Source organism: Neopelma chrysocephalum, unplaced genomic scaffold (genome assembly GCF_003984885.1).
Source record: "Neopelma chrysocephalum unplaced genomic scaffold, ASM398488v2 Primary Assembly neopelma1_25, whole genome shotgun sequence".
In the NCBI taxonomy this organism is placed as follows: Eukaryota; Metazoa; Chordata; class Aves; order Passeriformes; family Pipridae; genus Neopelma; species Neopelma chrysocephalum.
The window spans coordinates 34,807,404-34,834,175 of NW_020897694.1; the positions used below are offsets into that span (position 1 = coordinate 34,807,404).

At 36.5% G+C, this 26,772-nt stretch overlaps 1 protein-coding gene across 1 annotated transcript in view; it reads left to right on the top strand.

Annotated features, from left to right (window-relative positions):
• Positions 1 to 26,772, top strand: part of TMEM131 (transmembrane protein 131) — a 92,477-nt gene that overhangs the window by 55,568 nt on the left and 10,137 nt on the right. The window contains exons 12-33 of the mRNA XM_027674861.1: positions 1,372 to 1,480; positions 3,281 to 3,389; positions 4,192 to 4,345; positions 4,447 to 4,617; positions 4,927 to 5,037; positions 5,125 to 5,259; positions 5,720 to 5,824; positions 7,168 to 7,254; positions 11,086 to 11,238; positions 11,391 to 11,466; positions 11,569 to 11,686; positions 12,818 to 12,956; positions 13,048 to 13,157; positions 13,537 to 13,603; positions 14,491 to 14,642; positions 15,594 to 15,736; positions 16,866 to 17,052; positions 18,178 to 18,363; positions 20,285 to 20,443; positions 21,042 to 21,637; positions 25,024 to 25,199; positions 26,368 to 26,495. Coding sequence (XP_027530662.1) covers positions 1,372 to 1,480; positions 3,281 to 3,389; positions 4,192 to 4,345; positions 4,447 to 4,617; positions 4,927 to 5,037; positions 5,125 to 5,259; positions 5,720 to 5,824; positions 7,168 to 7,254; positions 11,086 to 11,238; positions 11,391 to 11,466; positions 11,569 to 11,686; positions 12,818 to 12,956; positions 13,048 to 13,157; positions 13,537 to 13,603; positions 14,491 to 14,642; positions 15,594 to 15,736; positions 16,866 to 17,052; positions 18,178 to 18,363; positions 20,285 to 20,443; positions 21,042 to 21,637; positions 25,024 to 25,199; positions 26,368 to 26,495 — 3,371 coding nt within the window. The remainder of the gene's footprint in view (positions 1 to 1,371; positions 1,481 to 3,280; positions 3,390 to 4,191; positions 4,346 to 4,446; positions 4,618 to 4,926; positions 5,038 to 5,124; positions 5,260 to 5,719; positions 5,825 to 7,167; positions 7,255 to 11,085; positions 11,239 to 11,390; positions 11,467 to 11,568; positions 11,687 to 12,817; positions 12,957 to 13,047; positions 13,158 to 13,536; positions 13,604 to 14,490; positions 14,643 to 15,593; positions 15,737 to 16,865; positions 17,053 to 18,177; positions 18,364 to 20,284; positions 20,444 to 21,041; positions 21,638 to 25,023; positions 25,200 to 26,367; positions 26,496 to 26,772) is intronic.

A 26,772-nucleotide genomic window follows, 5' to 3' on the forward strand; every position in this document is an offset into this window, starting at 1 on the left:
ATCTGCTTGAAGAGAGTTCTTTTTTTTAAAGACACGTCAAGATTTCAGTTTTGTAGTGTGGATTTCGTTAGAAGAAAATTGAGATAATTATTAATTGATTCATGAGGAGAAATAGCAAATATCTGCACCATGTGTGTTTAGGTGGTGGACAAAGGTCAGTACAATAAATCTAAAATACAAAACTTCGGTTGAGTTAGCAGAGATTATTCATTAGCTGCTAGAGTAGTGCTGCTTGTTTCCTCTAAGGATCATGTGGTCTGCAGAACTTAGTTACGTATGCACAATTTTGTGACTTTAATTTACAATCAAGGATAGCTTAGCTTGGAAGAACTGTAATTGGTTTGTACCACTAGCTGTCTGCCTTGCTCCTCTCTGGCCAAGAAAGGCTCAGCTGCTTGTGAAGCAGGTGCTAAACCACTGCAGCCCAGCATAAGGTAAACCAGCACTCATTTCAGTTTCCTTAATACAGCATCCTGTAATTTGCTGTGGCTTAACAGCTGCTATGTGAGCAGCTGAGCTGTTCTTAAAGCAGAAGACAGCTGGGGAGGAAGAATCATGGCAGCCATCCTAATTTTAAGCAAAACAAGAATAAGAGCATTTAAATGCTCCATGCCCAGTTTCTCTCTATGGAATCTAGAACAGAGAGTTTGCTAGCAACCTTTTATAAAGTCTCCAGATGATGACATGGAATCCCTAATCCTGCTGCATAGCAAAGAGTACCTCTACAAATCAGCTCTGGCTAATAACTGACATAACAGATATTCCTCTAATGCCCAATTTACCTTTTCCATTTAGTTTAAACCAGTAATCCTCAGATATAAAAGGTAACTTTGTAAAATGTTAGAGTAGAACGAGTGTCATCTCAGATTTGCAAAACTGTTCTCTATATAGTTAGTTATTTTTTTTCTCTGTGGCAGCTCTGAAGACTTAAATGGTATCAGAGACAATGTAGATGTCTGTATCATCACTGGTAGTTGCATAAGTCGATTGACAGCTTTCTTAGTGAGTGCCCCAGAAACAAATAGTCTAGCTATTGTAACCTTGCAGCATTAAGAATAAAAAATAAATTTTAATTTAAATAAAGCTTATTTTCTACTCTATTAACATGTTTCTGGCCATACTGTCACTTCATTCAACATCCCCAAGGAGAACTCTCTATTGCCCATTTTCCTGAATACTGACCGAGTAATTTACAGTATCTGAAAAAAATTCTAAAACAGCTTTATAGGATGCTTTGTTATAGAGAAGACAGACCTGCAAAAACTTGGGCAGAACTAGTTGCACTTGTATCATTGTGAAAGATCTGTGAAAGCTGCACCGCTTGTTAGCAATCATGAATTTACAGGTGCTTCATATTTTGATTGTTTGCAGAGTGTTAGACCTACACCACAGAACGAAGCTATAACAGTACATTTCAAGCCAGTTACGTTAAAAGCCTCTGAAAGTAAATATACCAAAGTTGCAAGTATTAGCTTTGATGGTAAGTAGTACTCCTCTCTTCTTAGAACTTTTTAAGTGCTTCTGAAAACTTACTGAAGCTTCATTAATTATTTTCACTCTTTTAACAAAATGCTATTTGTAATTTTGAGAAGGAAATGGAATTTTCCTACCTGGAAAAGGCTTATGGTTCTTTTAAACTTCAATTATTTCTGAAAGGATTGTCTCTGTTCATGATTGGCAAGTAACTTAGACTGATGAGAAGGTATTCTTAATATTTCTAATAAACATAACAGTATTCTTATGTGAAGACACTGATGATTTAAATGTATTTTTAGTCTTAACAGGCAATTGTTTTTGAGAAATCCTAATAAACCAGGTACAGGTTATTCCTGGAGATATTCCAGTTAGGCAGAAGAGAAAAAATTTCACAATGAGAACAGTCAGCCATTGAAATAATCTCCCTAGGAAGAGGTGGATTCCTCAGTATTGGACACTTAAGATCCATCTGGCCAGCGTGCTCAGCCATCTTGCTTAGACTGTGCTTCTGCCAGGAAAGGATAGACCAGATGATCCTTGAGGCCCCCTCCAACCTGGTATTCCATAGTGTGACTGTAAATACTATACTGACATTTTGTAGAAAGGCACCTCAATTTTTATAGAGATTTTAATCAACTGTCAGAATGGTGGTAACTACTCCTATGTTACTGCTTTAAAATACTAATTGGTGCTGTAAGTCTTTCTTCCTGGATTGCTTAAAAATGGAACCTTATAGATGCAATACTTGTGACAGACATAATTTTAGAAGTTGTATGGATAAAGAGGAAAGGATCGATTTTTTCTTTTTTTATTATCATCTAGTGATTAGTACTTTAGATATTTAAAAACTTACACTTTTTAAGATGAGTCAAGTATGTTTTAGCCTATAAATAAATCCTGAAATAGCTGAACTCTGTCAACCTGAGGTCATAATATGTTCAGGTTTTGAAACTGGTAGGATTTGTTATATGAGGACCTCCTGGCTAACATATGGTATGTCTCGGAAGGAAGTTCCTGGGAAAAATACCTAGTCAAGCTGCTTAATGTGTTTAAGGAATTGACTTGATGAATTCTTATCAGTGAAGCAGCCAACCCTAAATATTTACAATTTCAGCTGTCCAAATACATAGGGGGCTTCAGGGGCTTGGTGGTTTCTCTTAACTAATATTTGAATCCCTTGACTTTTCTGGCACTGTTTGCTACCAGGCTGACATTATTTGACCTGTGATCTTGGAGCGACCTGTGAGCATCATTCTTGGTTCTTGTGTGGTTTGGGTTCTTACATGGATTCTGCTTCTATTTCTGTAAAGTTTTGCTTGTCTTTCATTTCTTTGTTACTAAGATGTTGTTGTGTTTCTGGCCCGAAGTTCCTCTCAATTGGTAGCTCTAAATGGGGAGCCCAACAATCTCAAGCTTCTGTTCTGTTAGTGGAGGGATAGATGTATTCCATACTCCCTACTGGGGAGTTCAGATCATCTGGGATCCAAATTATCCTCTGGAAATGTTCAAGTTAGTTATATGACAGGAACAACCAGGCTTCCCTATCGTAGATAAGCTTACTAAATCAGGCAGGTCGTCTAACTGGTCTTAAATGGGAAAAATTCAGAACTCAGATCCCTTGCTTCATAGGCTTTACACCATGCCAGTTGCTTATTGAAATTTCCTTAAGATCCATTTTTTTCCTTCCATTATACTACATTTCTGAGCTAGCTCTGTGCTTTTATTCTTCCACTCATTCTAGTCTAACCTAATAGATCATTTTTTTGTCTGCTTTAACAAACTTCTTACGTTCTTGTGTGTACAGCATCGAAAGCAAAAAAAGCATCACAGTCTTCTGGGAAAATAACTGTTAAAGCGAAAGAGAAGAGCTACTCCAAACTTGAAATACCATATCAAGCAGAAGTGTTGGATGGGTAAGCTTACAGTAACTGAACATAGTTCAAAAGCTAAATGCTGTAAATTAACAGAGAATTTAGACTTTTTGAGGGGGAGTGGGATATAAAGAGGTGATACCCAAACTTTCTGAATCTGGAGCTCATTTAGAACTACAATTACTTGTTTGAATTTTTCTGGTTTTAAATAAGTAGATGAGGTAGTCTTAGCAATTCATAAACTGTTTTCAAGGCTTGAGTTCAAATTATTTGAAGGGAGTTGTTTTTCAGAGCAGCTGAAGACTGCAGATGAGACATTTTAAAAATGCAGTATTGGAAATTTTTCTGGTTTTGCATTTGCTGTTCTCTTGCAATATGAGTAAGGGTAGAGAAAATATTTTTGGTTTTAAGCAAAATTTTGAAAGAACTGTCAGTGTTTTCTTGGTTTTTGTTATTTATTTACACAGTATGGCTATGTCGACTTTAAAAACATTTTTGAAATGAGATGCTACTCTATCAACAAAACTGAGAGAGTATTTTAAAGGCAAACAAGCTAAACCTTACCTATCAGAATTCTTGTGCTGCAGACACCTGATTTCATTAATAAGAAATATGCATGACTTGCAAGCTATCTTAATACTTGTCCTCCTGTTATGCTGTTTTACGTGGTTTCTTACCTCATTTGAATTACTTAATTATCAGTAATGCTAATAACATAGCTTCAACATGCATTGGGATATGTACCTTTTTTGCTGTTTGAATTGATGAATTCTCATCTTTGTGCAAGGAAAACACTTTATGTTGAAAAAAATCTTTATTTCCTTACACTGTTTTCTTCTAATAGATATTTAGGATTTGATCATGCTGCCACACTCTTTCACATCCGTGACAGTGCTGCTGATTCTGTGGAAAGACTGATCTATCTAACAAACACGTTCAGTTTTGCAGTCCTTATACATGATGTTGTGTTACCAGAAGAAGCAAAACCAATGTTTAAAGTAAGTCTCATTTCAGTGAGTACTTTTACATAATAGTAGATGCTTAAATGTGATGCACTTTGTTCAATTATAACATTGATCTTCATTGTTCACTGATCTAGGTCCAGAACTTCAGTAAACCAGTCTTAATTCCACCTAATGAATCCAGATATATTTTTACACTTCATTTTATGCCTTCCACATCATCCGTTCACATAGATAACAATATTCTACTTATCACCAATGCTTCTAAATTTCACCTACCTGTCCGAGCATACACAGGATTTCTAGATGTAAGTATTTTTCTTTTTTTCTAGCTACTTCAATCTAATTGGAGGCAGACTTCCTAGGACTCTTTAATTCTTTTTTCTATTTCAGTTACTGATGAAAAATTCTTTTTTGTTCCCTTCAGTTTTGCATAGAAAATGTGTAGAATTTTGAGCTTGTCATGGTACTGTTGTATTAGACTTATTCATCATCATGGCTAGGCTTCATGAATGAAGATTTGGGACTAGACTTATTAATGCATTGTTTAATGAGCTTAGAGTTTGAGCACACTTTATGTTTAACTTATGCTAAAATACTTTTATCAATCTTTCTAGTACTTTGTACTGCCTTCAAAAACTGAGGAACGATTTATAGATTTTGGCATATTGAGTGCAACAGAAGCTACCAGCATTTTATTTGCAGTCATCAACAGCAATCCAATAGAGGTAAGGGTGGATTTATTTTTATTTTATCTTTTTAAAAAGTTTACATCAGTGTTGTTACTGAAAAGAATACCTTTTGTTCTTTTTAAGCTGGCTATAAAAAGTTGGCATATTATAGGGGATGGTTTGGCCGTAGAACTTCTAACAACCGAAAAGGGAAACAGAACAACGATAATTGCAAACCACCATGAACTACAAAATGCTACTGCATCTGATCAGTCCTCAGTAAGTAATCCTTTGAATCCATTGCTTAAAGCTAGATTTAAGAGAGAACCTCTGCTACTTCTTGCAGTTTCACTTTAGGCAGGGCAGAGGTAAGAATTCTTAATTTTTGTCTGAATGTGAGTATGATAAAGCATGTAGATTTTCTAAATTTATTTTAGGAAGCAATATTGTATTCAAATTGGTTAGATTTTGAAAGGGTAAACTGCAGAAACAGCAATCTCCATGCCCTCAGATAATGCTCATCATTCATCAGAGAAGAGTGGAAATTTATCACCACAAGGAATAGATAATTTTTGTGTTAGTCACTTATGTGTGTGAATTTTTTGTGTACCAGTGACAGTGCTTTTAAATGGATTTTGAGTCAATTTAAAGAAATCAGAGGATATTGGGTATGTTTTTTAGTGAAACTTCTTTCCATTTAAAGGAATGCAATGGATGACCCTTTTCCTACCATTTACAGGTGATCCTAGCATCGGGCTATTATGCAGTGTTCAGAGTAAATCTAATAGCAAAAGAACTTGAAGGAATTCATGATGGAGCTGTACAAATCACAACAGATTATGAGGTATATTTATTGTATATTCATGGGTGTTGCCAAAAGTACGTTTAGTCTTTAAGTGTGAAGTTTTAAGAGTTGAATTAGTGGACAGGTTATACGGTCTGGGAGAAGTTGAGGTTGGAAGGGAACTCTGGAGGTCAGGTTAGCTTTGCAAGTTAACCCTGCGTCATACAACAGTATGCTTTCATTACGATTTTCCTCTGACTTTCAGGAATAACCATTTAAATCTGACCTACTGCTTTGCAGTATGGGTTTTTCAATGACATGACATCCTCAAAGCATCAATGCACGGATCTGTGGGCATAACACGCGCTGACAATGTTCTTTTCAGTACGTTGTCAGTTACTGAAATTGAGCACTAATTTCAGACTTTTTTTGGTCAAAACCCAATGTGAAAGCTGTTTTGTAGAACAGTAGAATCATTAAGGTTGGAAAAGACCTCCAAGATGATCAAGTCTGTCCTTTGACCAAATACCACCATGCCCACTAAATCATATTGCAGTTTCCTGGCAATTGATCAAGCAGTTCTTACGCTAAGATTAGTACAGGAGAGAACAATCAGTTAATTCTCAACTTCATGTGCCTTATTTTTTCAGGAGAGAGATTCTACTAGATAATGGAGTGTGAATTTAATATCTTTCTGTGATATATGTAGAAGAAAACCCAAATGTGACTCTGTGCTTTTGAAGTCAGGGAATTATATTACTTATTGTGTGGTTCTGATGATGCTACAGGACATGGGAAAATCCTAATTTTTGCCAGTTATCTGAGGTTTTAAGCTTTTTTTAATGTGTCTGTACATGTATGTGACCCTTCAATTATAGAGTCTGAAGCATTTCATTTTCTTTCTTGTTCTTAAAAGTTATTCTACTTGTATTGGTACTTTAATAATAAGCAGAAAGAATATCATTGCCATCCCTTCCACATTATTTTTTCTATGTATGTCAGGGTCTTACCATGACTTCCTAATGTTTTTTGAGAAGTTGGGTGTGTATCCTCTTCCCTTATACTCATTTACTTTAAAGATGTTACCCTCCTGTTTTCCAACAAAGTGAGACCTACATAATACCCTACTAGAGAGCTTATATTTTAAGTATGCTTTGTGTTCCATGTAGAATGGTGCTAAGATGTATGGGTGACAGTATGGAGTGACTGTTTGGAATGTGACAATGTGTTGAAATCTTAATTCATGTCTCTGTATTTTAAATGTTTATATAATCTTAGACTACATTAATTGCAGAATTTCAGGGGTTTTTTATTCTATGCAATTTAAAAGTGGAAAAGATGTTTAAAGCCTGGAATGTAAGTATTAATTTCTAAACTTTTTATGTTCTTTTTTTTTTGTCCAGATTTTAACTATACCAGTGAAGGCAGTGATTGCTGTAGGCTCACTGACCTGCTCCCCAAAACATATTTTTCTTCCACCTTCTTTTCCGGTAAGAGAGCTGGATCATATCATTAAATGTTTTCTTGCTGTGTTTTTTCTTTATCTGTCCTTTTCAAGGAAGACCATTGTCCTGAATTGTTGTATGTCAAATTGCTGGAGAGATTGTGCTACTGAACTGTTAGGATTTAGTTTGGCATTATTTTGGAGTTTGGTTTTGGTTTTTTCCTTTCCCCCACGTGTTTCAAGCATGAGTTACCCCTACATCTCCTCTACAGCCCGCTTGAACTGCATCTTGGAATACTGATATGGTCCCAGACCTGATTCTTTGCAGCTTCATTCTGCTGTAGCTGTGGTCACTTGGTTATTACCAATTCATGCATGTTGGCACCAAGAGTAAGAGAGATGAAATTGTGCAAATGCTTTCTCCAAATCCCGAAAGTATTATACCAAAGGCAACAAAGTCAACCAACTGATACTTTAGTATAAGGAGCCCTTGATCTCTGTGGGAGCGCTATTGTACTGTTTCCACACTGAAAGTAGATCTGAAGGGTGCATGGTCGAGTACGTGAACAGGAAAGCAAGAAAGCTGTGTGGGTCTACAGGTCTCTGCAGAAATATGTAATGGCTGTTTTTATCCCTGCTCCTGCAGTAGTGTTTATTCAGTGAGTGCTGAAAGCAGTTTCTTTGCTCAGGGCAGACTCAAGCAGCAAGATACGAACCATGTAATACTTTCTTCTCACTTGGCATTCAGAATAACCATAGAAGCATGGGCAGTCAAGGCATATGGAATTTGCAATTAGTATTCTGATGAAGTCTGAACTTGATGTGACTTCCTGATAAGTGGAGAATGTAATATGATGGAAAAATCATAGGGATAGAGTTTTAAAACTCAGGGGGACTGGGAAGGAGCAAAAGGAGATAGAGATGGCAATTTTCTGAAAGGATAAAACTAACTCCATGCATGTTGTGTGTAAATTTTTGGGGGGTTTTGTTTTCTTGTGTGTCCTGCATAGAGTCAATCTGTTGTAGAGCAATGTGTGTTGTTCTTCTGATAGCTCCTTAGTATTTCCTGCTTATCTTGCAATTTGTATACTTTTACTTAGTAATTTTTCACTGGCAGTTTATCAAATGTTTTACTGCATGTCAAATAAATGATAACTTTTTTGAAAAGTAATGGAATAGGTCTCATCAGAGGAAGATAGGAAGTTAACCCTGCGTCATACAACAGTATGCTTTCATTACGATTTTCATCTGACTTTCAGGAATAACGATTTAAATGGTCAGATTTAAATGAGTCAGCAGGACTTCAGTGAATGTTTGCTACATTTGTGTCATTATTCATTCCATTTCCCTTCTGATCTCCTATGTCACAAATTGTTCTGAAGTCTTTTGCTACTCTTGAGATGAAGCATTCATGCCTACAGTTGCAAAAATCACTGGTTATTTTTTATCTTTAGGATGCATATTTTCTATTTGACTATATGGCCTCACCATTATATGAGTATTTATTACTCTGAGTGCCGTATTTTTAACTTGGTCTATGAACTGCTGCATAAGCTTTTGATAAACTGAATTAACTTAAAGGTCCATTTCCCCTTCACCACAGATAAGGCAATTTCTATATTCTGTGTCCTAATTTATTAGGATTATTAGGAATTATTGTAATGATGAATTCCTGTCAAGTTCATTGTCCCTCTTGAATGCCACATGAAAGTATTTTTTTCCATTTTGGGCCATAAAGAAGGCTTGGTCAGCTTGATTTTTTTTTTTTTCCCTTGTTTATTTGCTTTTGCTTTGTTTTGTTTTGGCAGATGCTACGTCTTATAGTTCCTATGTTTCTCAGCCTCTAAGGCATAGCTTCCTTGCTGTCGTCATTTTTTCTCTTCCCCAGATTGGTGTGATTTTTATTGCCTTCATGCTTTTTCTAGTGATGTTTTCACATGATAATTCATTCAGGTGACATTTGGCCTCCTGCTTCTTGTTTGGAAGTATAGATTCAGATATAATGATCTTTGACAAGATTCTAGACTGTTTCCTGTGTTCAAGCCCCAAGCTTTTCAGAGTAGTCAACTTTACTTACTACTTCCATTAGTTGATCACTTAGCTCTTTTGATATTTGAGAGCATTGACACCAGGCTTACTTGTATTTTTTCTTGGATTCATTTCAAACTAAACTGAATTCATGCTACTCTGGCATCTAGTTATTCTGTAATGCCTCCGTTACTTATGAAAATAAGCCTAAAATAGCATCCGTTTGTCTCATTTCAGTGTTTGGTAGAGAAATTTGACATCTACACCATCCAGGAATAACTACTATTTTAGTAACACTTGCTTTTCAGTTCATACCTAGGATGTAGTTCTTCTGCAGCTGTCTGGTTGCCAGTACTGTCTGTCTCTGTTTATAATTTTACTGTATTTGCACCTAAGTCTGATTTGTGGTGTTCCATCGAAGTTCGTCAGCAATACACAGGCAGTGTATATAGACCTTGTAAAGATCAGTTTCTTGATTTAAGCAAATCTTAGCTGTGTTGACTTCTGCTTCATAGTCTCATCTTTAGTCACAGTGCCACCTCTCAGCTCTTCCCTGATCAAAGCTCATCTTTGAGGGCCTGTATGCTAAAAGGCCTTGTTCTGTTTTTCTTACTGCTAATGGGTAAAGCTGTCTTCCCTCGTCTGTTGTTTCATGTCTAAATGCTACATAAAGGTCTTAGTAAAATTTTGTTTATTTGTTCTACAGAGTTTAACAAACCTATATCTTGCCCAGTTGATGGCAGTTTGTTACTCATAGGATTCTACAGATGAAGATGTACCTCCTATTCAGTTTAACAGGACTGTACTGTTTAGGGATTTGTAGTTTCCTTCCCTCTGCAGTTTTTACTATTGCAAGTGTTACAGTATGTGACTATTTCCAGTTCCTATTGAGCCTGCAAAAGTTCCATCTCTCTCATGTCTCCACTTCAGTCCTTATGATAGAGAAATTTTTTAAAAGCTGAAAGTATCGATTTAAGGGGAATATTAAAACCTCAAGTCATGTTCATTAGAAGATAGTCTTGGGTATTCATATTTGCTCGTATTATTTTATATAATCTGAAGTCTCATCACCAGTCCTGAGTTGCACATTTCTTCCATTTGTTTTGTTTTTTATTAGTTGTTTACTCTGTACTTGTCAGGGCCAGGTGTTGAAATAAAGGGTAAAACTTGACCACAGAACAGTTGGTTTACAATTGAGGGCAGGGGGAGAGCTTGAGCATTGCAATGATTCTGATCATGACAAATGATTGAACTACATGTTCTGTGCTTAAGAGGTAAAATAACATTTGGCTCAGTAAAGGAGGCAGGGTGTAAAGGTGTGGAGAAAAAAACTTGCACTGTTTTCTTCTTAAATGTTGGTGACTGATATCTTAATCATATTGGGAGAAAGAAGAAGGGTTGTATCTGTGTTTTAAATGCCCTCTGTCACCTGTAGTGTTTGTAATCCATAGCTTCCCCTTAATATTCCTTTCAGGTTATTTCTAATTATTATTTCTAATTACTAGCAAGTTTTCTCTTGCCTTTCCTTTTCTGGTACTTTTTTTAACATGATGTGATTAAGGAGAACTGTTTTCCTAGCTCCTCAAGATTCTTAAGGTAATCTTAAAGGGATTACCCTTTCTAAAAGAAAGGGATGAACTGTGTTTGGAAGCAGATGGAGAAAAGAATACAATTTCACAGAAAGTTATTACCTTGAAGTGTTGCAAGTGGCATTTTTTTAAGATAGCATAGTTAAAAATCTCGATTTAACATTTCAGCACTGCTGTGGTCCTTGCCAGCCTGCATAAATAAATACATATGCTAGGGAAAATGCATATCCTACACTTTTCTCCTCTTTTGTTTTCTTTAGGGGAAAGTAGTTCACCAGAGCCTGAATATTATGAACTCCTTTTCTCAGAAAGTGAAAATACAACAAATACGGTCCCTGTCGGAAGATATAAGGTTTTCTTATAAGAGGCTAAGAAGTAATAAAGAAGATTTAGAACCAGGGAAAAAATCAAAGGTTTGTTTATGCCTTATTTCTAAATGTTTGTAAGTTCTCTCTTCTATATAACATATGTTAAATTTCTGTGGTCATCAGAAATCTTATTTCTTTTTTCTTTGGTCATTAGATTTACTGTGCTGTTTATTGATCTTCTCTTATCTGTTTTGCAGATTGCAAATATTTATTTTGATCCTGGTGCACAATGTGGAGATCGTTGTTATGTAGGATTGCCTTTTCTAACTAAATGTAAGTAATGTTCAACTTCATAATTAAAATGATTTAAAATAAGTTTTATCCTTAAGCAATGATGTTACTTGAGGAGTTAAAAAAACACATTATTTCTTAAAGCGGAATCTAAAGTTCAGCACAGCATAGCAATGCAAGAAGATGCATGGGATTCTGACTGGGATTTGCATGAGAACTTATTCAAAGAATGGACAGAAATAAAAGAGAACTCAAGCCATAGGTAAGTATTTTATCCCTGTTATTTTCTCAGGCCTTAAATCACTGGATAACTCTGTTATGTGTGCTCTTATAAAATACAAGGTTTCTTAATACCTTATATTTCTGAAAAACATTAATACAAGGTTTCTCTTTCTTTGTGCCTTTTGAGAGGGAACCAAGAAAGGAATTGCTTGGCCTTCTCTGCAAAACTTCTGAAGAGAGCATTTTAGAAGTTAAAAAATAACTTCTACTATAAAGTAATAATTTCTTCAAGTCAAACACAACACGGAAAGTTGCTATTCACTGGAGTTTGCTGCAGTTTTTGAAAAGATGGCAACAGCAAAGCAATCTCTACTCTGCAAAAACTTCCAAAACCAGATTTTGTTGTTTGTGCAGTATCCCTGCTTAAACTTCTTCAAAATAGTAACCTCAATATTCCTCTGTCTGTACTGAGGTTATTGCATTTCAGTGAATTAGCAAATTGTCTTGTACTTTATCTTGAGATTTGCTGAATGGAAGATGATCAATGGTTGCTACTTAATATTTAAAAAAAGTAAAACTCCATAGACTGCTACATACCTTTTAAACGTGTGCCTTCTCATACATAAAGTTAATCTCCAAAAGACACAAGTTAATCTTAACAGCAAGTGCGTGTCTTTTGTGATGATAGCATCCAGACTGCCATTTCAAAAAAGGTATGTGAAGAAGCAAAATGTCTGTATACAACAAAATAGAGCAACAAAAGCATACCCTCTCTTATCACTTCTTTGTTATATAATGTGGAGACCTTATAGGAGAATGGGACTCAAATCTGTTGTGGAGGGTAGTTATAGCATTATAACAAATCATATAATAAGATATATTAATGTATCCTAATAGCAAAGAACTTCATTCAGCAATAGAAATAGTGACTCACAGTGTGACTAGTTCAAATTTCTTTTAGATTTATTAGGAATATAGGCACAGAGACTGTGTATCCATTGCATCTAAAGTACACATACAGATTTACTGTACATCACACATGTGCAGGCAGAATACATTTTCTGGGTAGTGGATGTCTGGATGCTGTATTGGAGGTGCTTTTAAGCCCTCTGGTTTTTCCAGGCTTCTATGTTTTAGTCCTTTAAAGTAAGTTTTACAACTGTTTCTCCAGACTGAATGCTGTATTTGAAGTAGACACAGATCTTCAGAAGGATGTCCGGTTGAAAATTACAGCAGAAATGGCCTGGCCTTCCATCCTTATTTCACCACGCCGTCTAAACTTCCCTCTCACCAACACAAACAGCTCATCAGTAAGTTATTTTGGTGATAGTATTATTTTAATAGGTATTTCTAATTACATTAATTCTAAAATAAACTTTTAAAAATTGTGTTTCTGAATAGGAAGAAGAAATTTTTCTAGAAAATCCAGCAGATGTTCCTGTGTATGTTCAGTTTCTTCCTGTAGCTCTGTATTCTAACCCATCCACTTTTGTTGATAAGCTGTTAGAACGGTAAGTATTGTTGTGGAGTCCTTGGGGTGCTCTCACTCTGCAGCAAAATGCATTTTACAAAAAATGCATGCATGATTTGGCAGTTTTGTTGGTAGTTACAGTGTTGGCCACTTCTAGAATTTGAATCATTAGGCCAGTTGAGAGCTGAATCTCTTGCTATTGAGCACACATCTGTATTTTTTGTTGAGCTAAATTGTGTTTACGTTTCTTTCTTAACTTGATGTACAAGGGGGGAAATGGAAAAATAAAAACAAATTATTCTTTCAGCTGCATATTGAATTTTACCATGGATTCTTGATTTATGCTAAAATCTCTAAATGCAAGTATGTCACCATCTTCCCTTATCCGGGAGGAATAAAAAATTACGATTTTTTTTCAGGTTTAATTTGAGTAAACCAACTAATTTCAATCAGAGGACTCTAGAGTTCCAGGTCTTCAGAAATTGTGTAAGTATTTCAATACCTTCTTCATAATTTTAAATTTAGTTATTTTAATGTTTTCATAAGAGTTCAGCCATACATGTCTTCAGGTTTCATTTTTACTGTGTAAAATGTGATGCCTCTCTTGGATATTTTCAGGAAATTGAGAAAAGTAATATTTCTTCAAATATAACAATTAAAGTGTCACTTTTTCTATGTGCTTACATTATAATACAACTGTAGAAGTTATAGGAAAACTGCATTTACTTGTTCTCTTACTGACGGAGGATTATTTTCTTCAGTATAGTGGTTACTAGTCCTAAAAATTAGCAAAGTATTGGTTTGTTAGTTCTTTTAAGTGATTTAAGTTTTGTGGACCCTCATGTGCCTTTTCACATAGAGCATGCACATCCTAAGCACTTCTTTTCTTCTCTGGCTTTTCCCATCCATTTGTAATTTGTTCAGTGTCTAAAGTCAAACGGCAAACTTAGCAAAATACGCTTTTTTGGGTAGTTCTATTTTGTTTGCTTTTTCCCCTTTAAACATTTTTAGAATATATAAACAATGGAAAATTTTGAGGAGAGAAAATATTCCATAATGACTTAAAGCTAATTTAGTATTTAAAATACATATGTAAGAACTTTTGAACTCTTTCTTCTACTAGAACTTTATGAATCTACATGGGTGTAGTTTAGGTCAGTTCTGTTCTGTGATGTTGTTCTATTTCTCCATAAACAAAAACAATTTACTAGTAAGTAGGGAAATCCATGTGCCATCAGAGTTTCTGGTTAAGAAAACAGAAATGTCATTGGGTAGTACACTTATTTATGACAAGACCAATTTTTTTAGCTGAAATAATACCATTCCTAGCAAATATATGTAAAGTGTTGCTTTGTTTTCTCTACTCTCTTAAGGTCCAGCCACTGCAGACCGCCATGGGACTTACAAAGGGCTTGACTCGTCATTCCGTTTTAAGCCTAATATTAAAACCTGGTGAGAGAAAGTCTGTCAAAGTAAAGTTTACTCCAGTTCTTAATAAAACTGTTTCATCATTGATTGTTATCAGGTAAGACAGATATTTCCATAATGAGTATGAGTTTTTCTGATGTTTTTTGTTTATATATAAGGTCATACTTATGATCAGCTGTCAAGAAACTATTACTTTTACAAGAATAATTGTAGAATCCTATGTGTCTGCAGAAAGATTTAATTTAAATGTAATTGTGACGTTATACAGTTGTTAAATTGTATTCAGTACATATTCAGTAATATAAATATATAATCCACTGTTATCAGAGAATCGCAGAAGGGTTTGGGTTGAAAGGGACCTTTCAAGGTCATTAGTCCAATGCCCCTGCAGTGAGCAGGGACATCTTCAGCTTGCTCAAAGCCCTGTCAGACCTGAGTCCTCTGGACTCACTCCAGAAGGTCAATATCCTTCCTGTCCTGGCACCGCAGAGCTGGATGCAGTACTCCAGGTTGGGGTCTCACAAAAGCAGAGTAGAGAGGCAGAATTACCTCCCTCGACCTGCCGGTCATAGTGCTTTTGATGCAGCCCAGGACACGGTTGACTTTGGGGGCTTCAAGCACATATTGCCAGCTCATGTCCAGTTTTTCATCCACCAATACCTGGAGACTTGATTTCTTAAATACATACTACACCGTCTTGAAAGTAGAGACACCAGTTATAGATGCCATTTGCAAGATCGAGCTACAATGCAACTTCAGTCTTTATTAAAGAGCTCTGAATAACTATTCCACTTTTGTATCAGGTGTGATGCATTAATAAGAGATGCAAATTTTAACTAGTATTTCATTGGGGTTTGTATTTGTATATGCTGTAATTTCTTAGGCCTTTTGTCTTGCAAACACTATGGTTGAGACCCCCAGTATTTACTTCCATGTTGTGGGGAATTATCTGTGGAACTGCTTATATTTTTGTTCTCTAGATTTGGGATATAACTTCATAGTCTGTAGAGAAGCTTTTATGAATGTTTCCCCCTTTTTTTGTACACAGAAATAATTTGACTGTAATAGATGCCATAATGGTACAAGGACAAGGAACAACTGAGAGCTTGAAGATTGCAGGCAAACCTCCTGGTCCAGGAAGTTCTTTACGCTTTAAAATCACAGAAGCATTATTAAAAGACTGTTCAGAAAGTGAGTACTTCTTGAGGTAGTATGCAGAACAGAAAAGAAATGATATTTTACATGTAAAACTTTAAATGTGTGGAAATACTTTCCCCCTGTTCTAGTGCCCCAGAAATTTCCTTCTTTTAGGTATGTTAAAATTGCTACTTTATTTAGGAAGAATATTAAATATGTCTTTTATTTTAACTTGAAAACTAGGAGAGATAAAACAGAAGCCCTTTGTCCATTAAAATGCAAGACAGAGGAGATGAAGATCCTGATATATTTATTGGCATAATCTGTAATTCCTAAATTTAAGACAAATTGGATCACAGGCACAACTTCTGTGTATTTGTTTCTTCTCACACCTTCAGAATCTTTAAGCATGTAGGCAACAGGGAAAAAGTTCGGGTATGCTCCTTGATGAAAATTAAATTGCAACCAGATTCTACTGTAGGATCAGAGGTTTTTCTGCCCTGTAGCCCCAGGCTTGCTTCTGCGAGGAGAGCTAGGAGTACCTGTATTAACCAAAGGAACTGGTAGAAGAGGTTTAGTTGTATCTGGTGTCAAAATCTGCTCTGCTACTTTGCAGTTTTCCGGACATATTTCTAAGGTGCCATGTTAATTATTATCTGAGATTATTCTGCTTTTTTTGATGGAGGAATAAGAAAACTTTAAGTCAAGTTTACTCATTGCCTCTTACATGTTGTGGTTTAGGTATTTTTTTGCTAATAAGATATGTGTAGCTAGCCATGGATTTTTATTTTTAAGACACCGAAAGAAAAAAAAACCAACAGTTTTAATTCTTCGTTTGATGGGACCATTCACAGAATACCACAAAGGTATTAGGCAGTACATCAAAGAACTTTAAAGCTTAGATGATTTTTTTTGTGAGGCAGCAGTGCTATCAGAGGTTCAGGGTATTTCTTCCCTGATGAGTTGGAGGGGTCTGGAATTGTACAAATGCCCTACCTTGACAATGATGAGAATCTGGCTGCAGAGATATGTTCCTACAGGTTACTTAGTTTATTTCCATGGGCCTCACTAGTCTCTCTTATGCTATAGTACTGACAGCACTCTATTCTGCTGTAGAATATGAATGTAGTGAAGGATATCTGTTTAGCATAGCACTAACCACTTTTCTGCTGTTTTTTTCTAGAAATGAAATACAAAGAACCAAATTTCACACTGAGAAGAACATTTAAAGTGGAAAATACAGGACAGCTGCAGATTAATGTGAAAACAATGGAAATCAGTGGCTATACATGTGAAGGATACGGATTTAAAGTAGTTAACTGTCAGGAATTTGCACTAAGTGCCAATGCCTCTAAAGACATTGTCATATTGTAAGTATTTTTTCTTACATCTAAATCATGTCTTACATTTGGATTTTTAATTTTGTTTCAGAGGAAAACTCTCTTGGTTAAATTCTAAGGGCTTTTTACTGAACCTTTGAGTGTTTGGGGGTTTTATATAACTTTATACAATCATGATACTTGGAAACAGTATTTGATTTTTCATTATATTGTGTTTTCGTGACTGGATATAGTATTACTTCTCTTACTATTCAGTAAATATAACTTACTGAGTCAGAATAATGGTACTGTATGGGATTTTATACATTTCCTTTGGTTTAGTTGTGAATGTGCATGGAATCTAGATTTACGTATGGTTTTGGTGCATTGCAGTATGTAGAAAAGAGCCTTAGTCTAAGGATTGTTATTGTAATGAACAGTATTTTAGTCTTGAATATTTTGTCTGTTGCCTTAATGATAGTGATTGTGTCATTCTGTCAGTTTTTATTGTAAAAGATCTCTGCACCAAACACTGATCATTTAACAGTGCTTTGATTTAAAGTTAACTACTCAGAATATGATATCTAACAAGTTCAGAAGATACTTCTGTTCTGCAAGTGGATGTACAAAATATTGCAGGCAGTGAAACTTCACTAGTATTTCTGCACAATCTTAGTTTGTGATGAGACCATGACGTAGTGGGGATGTTTTTGAAAAGGCACATGTTAGTGACTTAAAGGTGAAATGTTTAAAAACTTTGTAGCTCACATAATAGTTGGTTGCATTGCTTACTTAGAGCTGCTGTTAAATTTTTACTGTATTCATAGCTTTTTTAAACAGATCTGGTCAAAATTTATTTTTGGTTATTATAACTTAATATGGTATCTCAGGAGTAATCTAGTATCAGATGTGTTAAGCATAGGTATTAATGAATGTAGTCAAACACTCCTTGAGGTATTTGAAAGATACTCTTAAGTGTTTTTAGGCTGTGTGGTAATTGATGGAGTTGAGTTGTAAGGTTTGATTTTTTTGTTTGTTTGTTTTCGTGGGGGTTTTTGCGGGGGTTTTGTGGGTTTTATGTTTTTGTTTTTTTTTTAATTTATGAGTCATAAAAATTGCCTCAAACTTTCGTGCTGTTCACATGGAAAGTTCTAACATGCTTTACTTTGTTTTCAGGTTTACACCAGATTTCACTGCTTCCAGAGTCATACGTGAATTGAAATTCATCACTGCAGGAGGCTCTGAATTTGTATTTATCTTGAATGCATCGCTTCCATATCACATGTTGGCAACATGTGCAGAGGCTCTCCCCAGGCCCAATTGGGAACTGGCACTGTACATAATCATCTCAGGAATAATGAGGTAGTGTGTGTGTTTGTTCTTACAGGCACAAACTACTGCTGCTTGAATACAGGTTACAGAGAAGCACATATGTATTCCATACATGCTGTAATTGATGTAAAGTAAAATAGGGTGAGGTCAAAAAGGAGAACAAATTAATAAACACTTCTCTAGATGGGGTGTGAACAGTTTTTAAGGCTGAGGAGTACTGACTTTGTGCTCAAAGCAAGGAGAAAAAAATATACTTCTCTCTTGAGCCTGTTTCCTTAAATGAGATACATACTCCTGTTAGCCCTAGTAATTTGTAGGGTTTTTGATAAATAAGCCAAACTTGAATCAGATTAGGTATTAAAGCACTGCTAGCTGTGAATTCCTATAGAAATGTAAGCATCCTTCTGGAGTATTGTGCTTCAGAGAGATATGAGGCAGTGACTGTAATGAGCTTAGCAGATGCCTTGGATGAATTTAACTTTGCTGCCACTGCTGTGTGACAGACAACTGGTGATACTAATAATGAGATTTCTGAGAACCTGAAGGACATTGTTTGCAACATTGCAGACTCACAGGTTACGTAGCAGCATATTAATGCATTTTTTTCCTCAGCAAACAGACGTGTTCATTATGTCTGGTTGAATTATGAGATGAAAATTCCACCATTTACATAGTCTAACATGTACCTATTTTTATTTATTTGAAATCTGAGGTTATAAACCCTGTGTCCCTGCTTACCTCTTGGATGTGAGACACTTACCCCCACTGCTTTTGTCCAGGGAAAACCCTACCATGGAAACTTACCAGTATGAGTTTTCACTTACCAATAACAACAATGCTGTTTTTCTGTTCATTAGCGTTAAGCTTATATCTAAGCGTGAAAGGAGTTGGTGCTGTAGATGCCTGTAATGAAAATGTGGTCTTTCTGTGTGCTGCAAATCCAAAGCATTATCACACTATCACACACATGTAATTTCCTGTGCTTTTTTTTTTCTTCAAAGTAAGTTACTGGCTTTTCCATTTTGCTGTACTGTGTTACACAAATGTTCACTTAGGGTGTCTTTCCTTCTAGGGATTGACAAAAGAAATAGAGAAGATAGTTACAGCCCATTTCATTTTCTTTTTTAACTCTTCAGCACTTTCCTAAGTAATGCAGTCACTAACACTGCATTACTTAAAGTGCTGAGTAAGTACTTACATGGTTTTCTTCTGTATATTTGTTAGATATGTATAGGCTGAGTTTCTATTTTGTTCTTTGACAGTGAATAATGCTTGCCAGCTCATAAGTGTAGTTTGCATGGATAATTAATATGTGCTGTACTTGTTAATTAGACTTTACAAAAGAATAGAGAATACTAATGCCTTACTGTGTCTTTTTTAATAAGTACAAACATCCTTCTTAGCAGCAAACTAGAGAAGAGTCCTAACATATTTCATAATGTTCCAAGGTTCCTGTGCATGGGCAGCCACTAACATTTAGGGTGCCATCATGTATGGGTTTGATAGTTGTCACTAAAATAACTCTTCCATATCATTGCAAAGCTATCCTTAATTTCTAGGAATGAACACTAGGAGTTTGTATAGTTCATGTTTTTTAATTTGATAAGGTGGTGTTTATTGTAGCCTTCCCTAAATCACTGTTGGTTCGGATTCTTACCATGCCTGTGGCTCCAGGTTTTGAAGTCCAACTTTTTTTCTTTTGGATTATTATTCTTGGCAACTGCATGTCAGACTTGCATCTAGTTTCCATTCTCAGTGCTAGTGATCTGCATATATCACACTACGCTATTGTGTGTTATGTTTCTATCAGACAAAATTGTGATTTCGGTGCAATTTTTAGCGTTTTCAGTACAAGTTACAAACTTTTTGTCCTGTGTGATTAAACTCATTAGCCTTAAAATGCTCAAAACTAAGAAATAAATCCTTAGATGACTGCCTCTCTTGTCTGCAGTGTACTCTTTCTCTTGGTGATTGGAACAGCCTATCTAGAAGCTCAAGGAATTTGGGAGCCATTTAGAAGACGCTTGTCCTTTGAGGCCTCAAACCCTCCCTTTGATATGGGAAGACCACTTGATCTCAGGAGAATAGTTGGAATTTCATCTGATGGAAAGTAAGTAAATGTTTGGGGTTCTTGTGGTATTTTTCCCATTTATTTCCTTTTTAATTATCAAGCCAGTAAAAAAGTAATACTACTCTATAGAACAGGTGAATGAATAAAGATCTTCTCAGTTACTTATAAAAAGATGGCTTGGATTAAAAGATGACTTTTGTGATTGTGAGGAATATCCTTTTTTTGAAAAAAAAAAAAAAAAGGAAAGAAAAAAATCCCACCAAAACCAAACTGTACCAAGATTCCTGTTAATGCTCTCAAAAATGAAAGGTATAGACTGCAGAAAAATTGCAGGCCAGAAGTTCCTACCTTTTGGTGTCTTAAGTTAACTAAAGAACTTCTCCTTTCAGTGTTCCCTCTGACATATATATATATATATATAGACTGTCATTTTACTGTAGTTCGGTTCCTATGTAGAGCAAGCAAGTGAACAGGAAATGTTGAAGGCTACTGACTTGTCAGACAAGCTGTAGACATTTTTGCTGGTTGTATGCCAACAACAGTGTAGTTCAAGGCTTCTTTGGACGTGGTGAGTCTTTTTTCATGGTGAAGAATGGAAACATTGTAAGTGTGTTTTAAACACGTGTTATTCTTCCAGCTTGAATATGCTTGGATCGGATTCTAATCACAGTTCAACCAGAGGGATCTATGGAGCAGGCAGTTCATCTTCACGATCCGGTGCAGGGAATCATAAACAATGCAATGCAACAGCACACCTTCACAGCAATAGAAACGCACCTGATGTTGAAAACATCAAATCCAAAACCAGTTCAAGCATACCTAACAGGACTTCAGCACAAGCAGCTTCCATGCAGTCAGTGAACAGAACAGGCCCCTTTACCTTGGATTCAGGTGCCACAGCTCAGACTCATGCCGCAGGCAAAAGAGCCAAGGGGACGAGGCAGAACCAGCAGCCAATGCAGCAGCAGGCACCAGCTTTGGCAGAGCAACCCCTCCAGCAACCCCCAGCATCTGGGTCCCAGCAGCAAGAGCAACAGACTGAAAGTGCTTTGCCACAGCTCCCGCTTCTCAGCCCATCTCATGGCGAATGTGCCAGCAGCAGAAGACACAGCTCGGAGGATTCAGATCTCACTGGGCTCATAGAAACTATGGAAAAAGACTTTGACCACCCAGAATCCCCTTCCCCTGATGTGTTTACAGAGCAGCCCCCATCTCCACTAGCAAAAAGCAAAGGTAATAATACAATTGTGCTTTAACAGGATGATTCATTATGTAAGGCACAGGACAAGATTTAATCAGCTGTAAAGGTCATGTTTTCACAGTGTGAAAAGCAATAGCTTCTGGGGTTCCCTGTCCTGCAGTATGTGCCTGTGTCTTGAACACTTCTGTTACTTTATGGCAGTGAAGTTTGTGCTGTGCTAGCTTGTCATTCGTCCTGCAAAAATGCTGGAATGTTTTGATGAAACAAAGTGTGAATATTTAAACATCTGATCCCCTGGAGAAGAAATATGCTTTTGGTTGCTACTCCTTTGCCTTTGGGTTAGCATCCATGCCTCCCACCTCCATGATTTGTACTTGAGGCTCAGGGTTGAGGAAAGGAAAAGGAAGTTGTCCTAGTGTATTGTGAAAAGTGAGGCAGGGAGGAGGGGAAGAGAGAAAGATGAGTAAGCCCCTGTGGTACTGTTTGGGAATGGAATTCTTCATGCCCAGACTTGCAGTTGTAAAAAATCCTTGATGTCAGGTGGTCAGCAAATTAACATATGGCAGCTGTATCTACACATTACATTCATTTTTGCATGAGGTTAGAGTTGAGTTGGAGCTATTTATCCCTCTTTTCAGTTGCCTAGAGTTTAAAATTAATTTTATACATTAGATGTGTTTAGACTTCTGAAATTATACATCAGTTATTTCCTTCTTATGAACACTTTGTTAGAGTAGAACTTCTAATCATGATTTTTGCATGAGCAATTTCTTTTGTGTCCCAGAGTTATGTGATTATTTAATCTTAATGTGTTTATTTCTAAACATGTTTTCACTTTTGCTACCAACACTGTTGTACAGAAATGGTACTGCTACTGTGTTGCTTATTAGAAATCAAGTTAAGAAAATGAGTCATAGGAAGGCATATAAACACCACAGCATCTGTGTGATCATGGACCACCAAAGAGGAAAGCTTCACTCTGTTAAGTGGTAATAAGCAGAAAGTTCCTAATTAGTTCAGAGTGGCTGTTACGATGCATGTGGACTTTCAAAATGAAGACTCTGAAGTGATGAGAGGCTTTGGGATCCTGCTGAAATATGCTACTTATGCTATTTTGGTTTTGGCAAGGGGATGTAGTTTGGGGAATTAAGAGAATTGCAACCAGGTACTCATTCCATAAAGGCTAAATAGATTTCCCGAAGGTGGTGTGACAGTCAGTAGGTTTCATGGACAGTGTCTGTGTTGGCAAACAGTGCAGTGCTGGAGCTCTGGAAAGCAAAGTGTCTGGCAGTGAGGATGCAGTGTCCTCATGGGGCCCATGTGAGCAGATGTGCAGTGGACTGATCCAGTCTGCGTACTGAATGCCTTAAAGAGCTAGGAGTGCTTCTGGAGCACATCTTCCATTTCTAGTTCAACCTAAGAAGGAACCATCTCTTTCACTCGAGTGTGATTTTGTGATGCAGCTGCACACGCTTTGTGGGGACCACTGAGTTCGGTTTCAAAAGCATATTCCCGATCCAGATAATGTAGTGTACCCATTTCCATTTGCCCTCTCTAAAAATGTAAAACTACAGAGGAAGTTCTATCTGGATGTACATACACACACTGATATTTGTCTTTAAGTAGTTAGAACTAGTCACAAACACTTGCAGAAGCACAAGCTTCTGAACTAAACTGTCTGTCATAAGATCCTGTGCGGGATTCCTGTTTTTATAGTCTATTTTTTCAGCTTCCTAATACTTGTGTGTTAGCTCACCGCTGCAGAGGCTGCATTAGATTTTTGTTAAAAAGCTGCTTTACATTATATTTTAATGTCATTATAACACTTTACATAGATTTTCTAATGATGAACACTAAACTGCTTAGCAATCCTGAATTTAGACTGCATTTGAAGCAGATCTTGGAGCAAGGCTGCCTGAGGCACATCCAAAATGCCCCCAGTATACCAGAAGCAGACCTTTAGAAAATTTCTGTAGAAAGATGTGCTTGTATTTATGCATCTGTTTGCATTCATGTTAAAATTTGTAATTCCAGTACTCTTGTTTTCTTGATACAACCACTGATATTTATGTGTTAAAAAAACAAAGTTTAAGGACACTGCTTCTTGATATGTATTTGGTTTGGTATTTGCCAAAATACTGGCAAATTTCTGGTTTGGTACAAACTTTACCATTTTGCCAGATGAAATATAACAGCTGTCATGGTGCTTCCAGTCTCAGTTCCAACTTGTGCTGGTACAAACCAAGAAGAGGCTGAATCCAGTTATTCAGCACAGGTTAACTGAGGCTTGAGTGAGCTGTTAAGTCTGTCCAGGAGGCTGTATGCAGGCACTGTGTGGCTCATAAATGAGAATGCTTGTTCTGAAGGGCAGTATATTAGAAAGATCCTATGAGTAAAGGCATATTACATCTAATAAAAGACATAAGAATGTTGTGAAAGCTTACATCCTCTAAGAGAACAGCAACAGGCAATGGTAAGCTGATGAAGACTCCACACATGCACATGCACAGTTGCTCTGTATTGATGCTTTTTTTTTTGATTACATTTTTATTCCTTGGGAGCCTAATCCTGCCTGTCTTGCAAGCCAGGACCTTTGGCTTGATTTTGAAGGCTCTTAAACCTCTGCATTTTGACCTTCTACTGTGCTGCACCTCAGTTAACCTTAAATTGCTGGAAAAGTAAGCATTATTTATTTGTATGTGTATTGCTTCAAGAAAATTGATCAGACATCCCTTGGAGTGTTTAATGCATTGTTTTCCCTGCTTTGAGATATAGTAACATTTTAATGTGTCAAGCTAAACTTTTTTACAGTCAACCTAGTCAGACGTCTTAGAATAGTCCACTCTAAAAGAATAAACTATGTCAAGAGGAGAAAGCATACTTGGGTGTAAGATTTTCAGGTTTGGGGTGTTTGGTTTTTTTAGCTCTTTGCTAGACAAATACTATTAGTGATTTTTCTCATTCACACTAGTCTTATTTCAAGTTGTTTTGTGGTTTTTCTAAATGACAAGCATGCTAATAATTTCCATTCTTTCTTTGTTCGGATGATAAAGCTTGTGTCAACTTCTGAAGTTTATGTTTAAATATAATCTTACATGGTTAAACTGTCAAATTGAATTCTATGTTGTTTAAAAGCAATCCCAGGAACAGAACAGAGAAGAATTATAGGGAGTCAAGTGCCCACATCCACAGAGAGGCACTGGGGATACAGCTCAGGAGCATAAATGAGATGGTGGAAAACAGAGTTCTTCAGGTCTGATGCTTTTGCTCACAGTGAAGGGGCAGTTAAGTGGTTGGTGTGTCCTAACAGGCAACAAATTTCAGAGGCTTAATCATGTGGGTTAGCCTCTGAAATGAAGGGAGCTAGCCCGTCTCTGAGTATTGCTGTTGAGAATCTGAAGCATCCTTATCTTCCTAGGAAAAGGGAAAACAATTCAGCGCAAGGCTAAGCCACAGAAAAAGCGGGAAGAAAAGGACAGAAGAGGGAAAGGAAAGCAACAAGAGGATGAACTGAAGGATTCCTTGGCAGATGATGACAGTTCTTCAACCACAACAGAAACCTCAAACCCAGATACAGAACCACTGCTCAAAGAGGTACAGCACTGCTCAGGAAAGGAGGCCCTTGTGTAGCTGGTGTGTCACCCATTGTAGTAGGAACACAGTCTCTTTCTGCCACGCCACCCTCAGCTTTCATATAATACCCTAACAAAGGAAGAACATTAATTAAAAAACATCTTTCCCAATCCTTGCCTCTATCAAATTTGCTCCTCTATGAGTGCAAACATTCTTGAATCATGTAGTCACAGGACTGAAAATGCCTGGGTGACTGTGGCTTGAATAAGCCACCAGCTGCCAGCAGCATTGTGGGAATTGCTTCTCTGCACCCTCCTGGCCTATTCTATTTGCAGAATAAAATGCCACAGTATGGACACTAATTTCAGTCCATAATTAAGGTGTATGCTAAATCCATGTCTTTTGTCAATTACAAAGGGTCAGATCAATGGTAGTAACTTGTCAGCAAGTAGTTAACTTAATTACCTCATACAATACCCCTACCTTTATTTGACTCATTTGGCTCACTTGTTTCTAGGTAATAAACTAAATCCCCAGTTTGTGTAGTGGGACTAAACAGAGCAGAGGTAATTGCAAAAGGAAGAAAACAAAGCCTAAATTTTGACATCTTAAGTCTGAACTTTGGAAAGGACTGGAGGGGGGGGGGAAGAAATCCACGTGATACATTTTAAAGGTTATGGTTTAGTAAGTTGTCACTTGAAAATCACCATTGATTTTTTTTCAAGATGGCTATTTGAGAGTATACTTATATTTAGAAAGTATTAGAAGTGCAGTTAAAGAAAATAATAAATTGAATGGTAAAGTGTCTCATATTCTTTGCTTTGTTGAAGAGTCTGTTTTAGGTGGCCTGGACTGCGTTACAGCAGATGCAGTAAACGTCTCAGTACAGAGCTAGCATGTTATTAAGTAGACTCAGAGGCCGTGGCTGGAGGAGCTGTGTATTTGCAAACACCAGATCTACTTGAAGTACATTAATTTGCTATTTCGATTTCTACTTCTCCAAATAGGAAAAAATAGATACCACATTTTATAGGTAAACTCACTAAGTAATAAAAAGAGAACTTCAGTGCTACAAAAATGCTCTTGTTTTCCAATAGCATTCTTTCCTCAGTCCTGTTTATACTATGTTTGTTGTGATGCAAGAAGAACTTTGCTTTTCATTAATATTAATGTGTTATGTCTTTTATAGGAACCTGAAAAACAAAAGGGAAAAGTTATAGCAGAAAAACCTGAAAATGAAATAGTCCCAGTAAAACAGAAAACTAAAAAAGTGCTTACAGGTATCAAGAAAGAAATCCCTGTAGATGTGAAAACCAGGTAAGCATAATAAAGGCTTTTTTAGTAGGGAAAATGTTGTGCATGAAGAGAAGATGTATTGATAAAAATCTCTGTATTTGACTGTTGTGGCTGCCAGTTTGGCAAATGCCAACAGCAGGTACCTTGAAGCAGTTTCTTCTTCCTTCCTGATATCAGGGAATATCTGGAGCTTGTAAATAATAAATTAGTTAAAGGGGAATATAGCACATAAGTGAAAGCTAAATCCAGACATGAAAATCAGGCAAAGCAATGTTAAGATTTTTATAATAGGCATTGC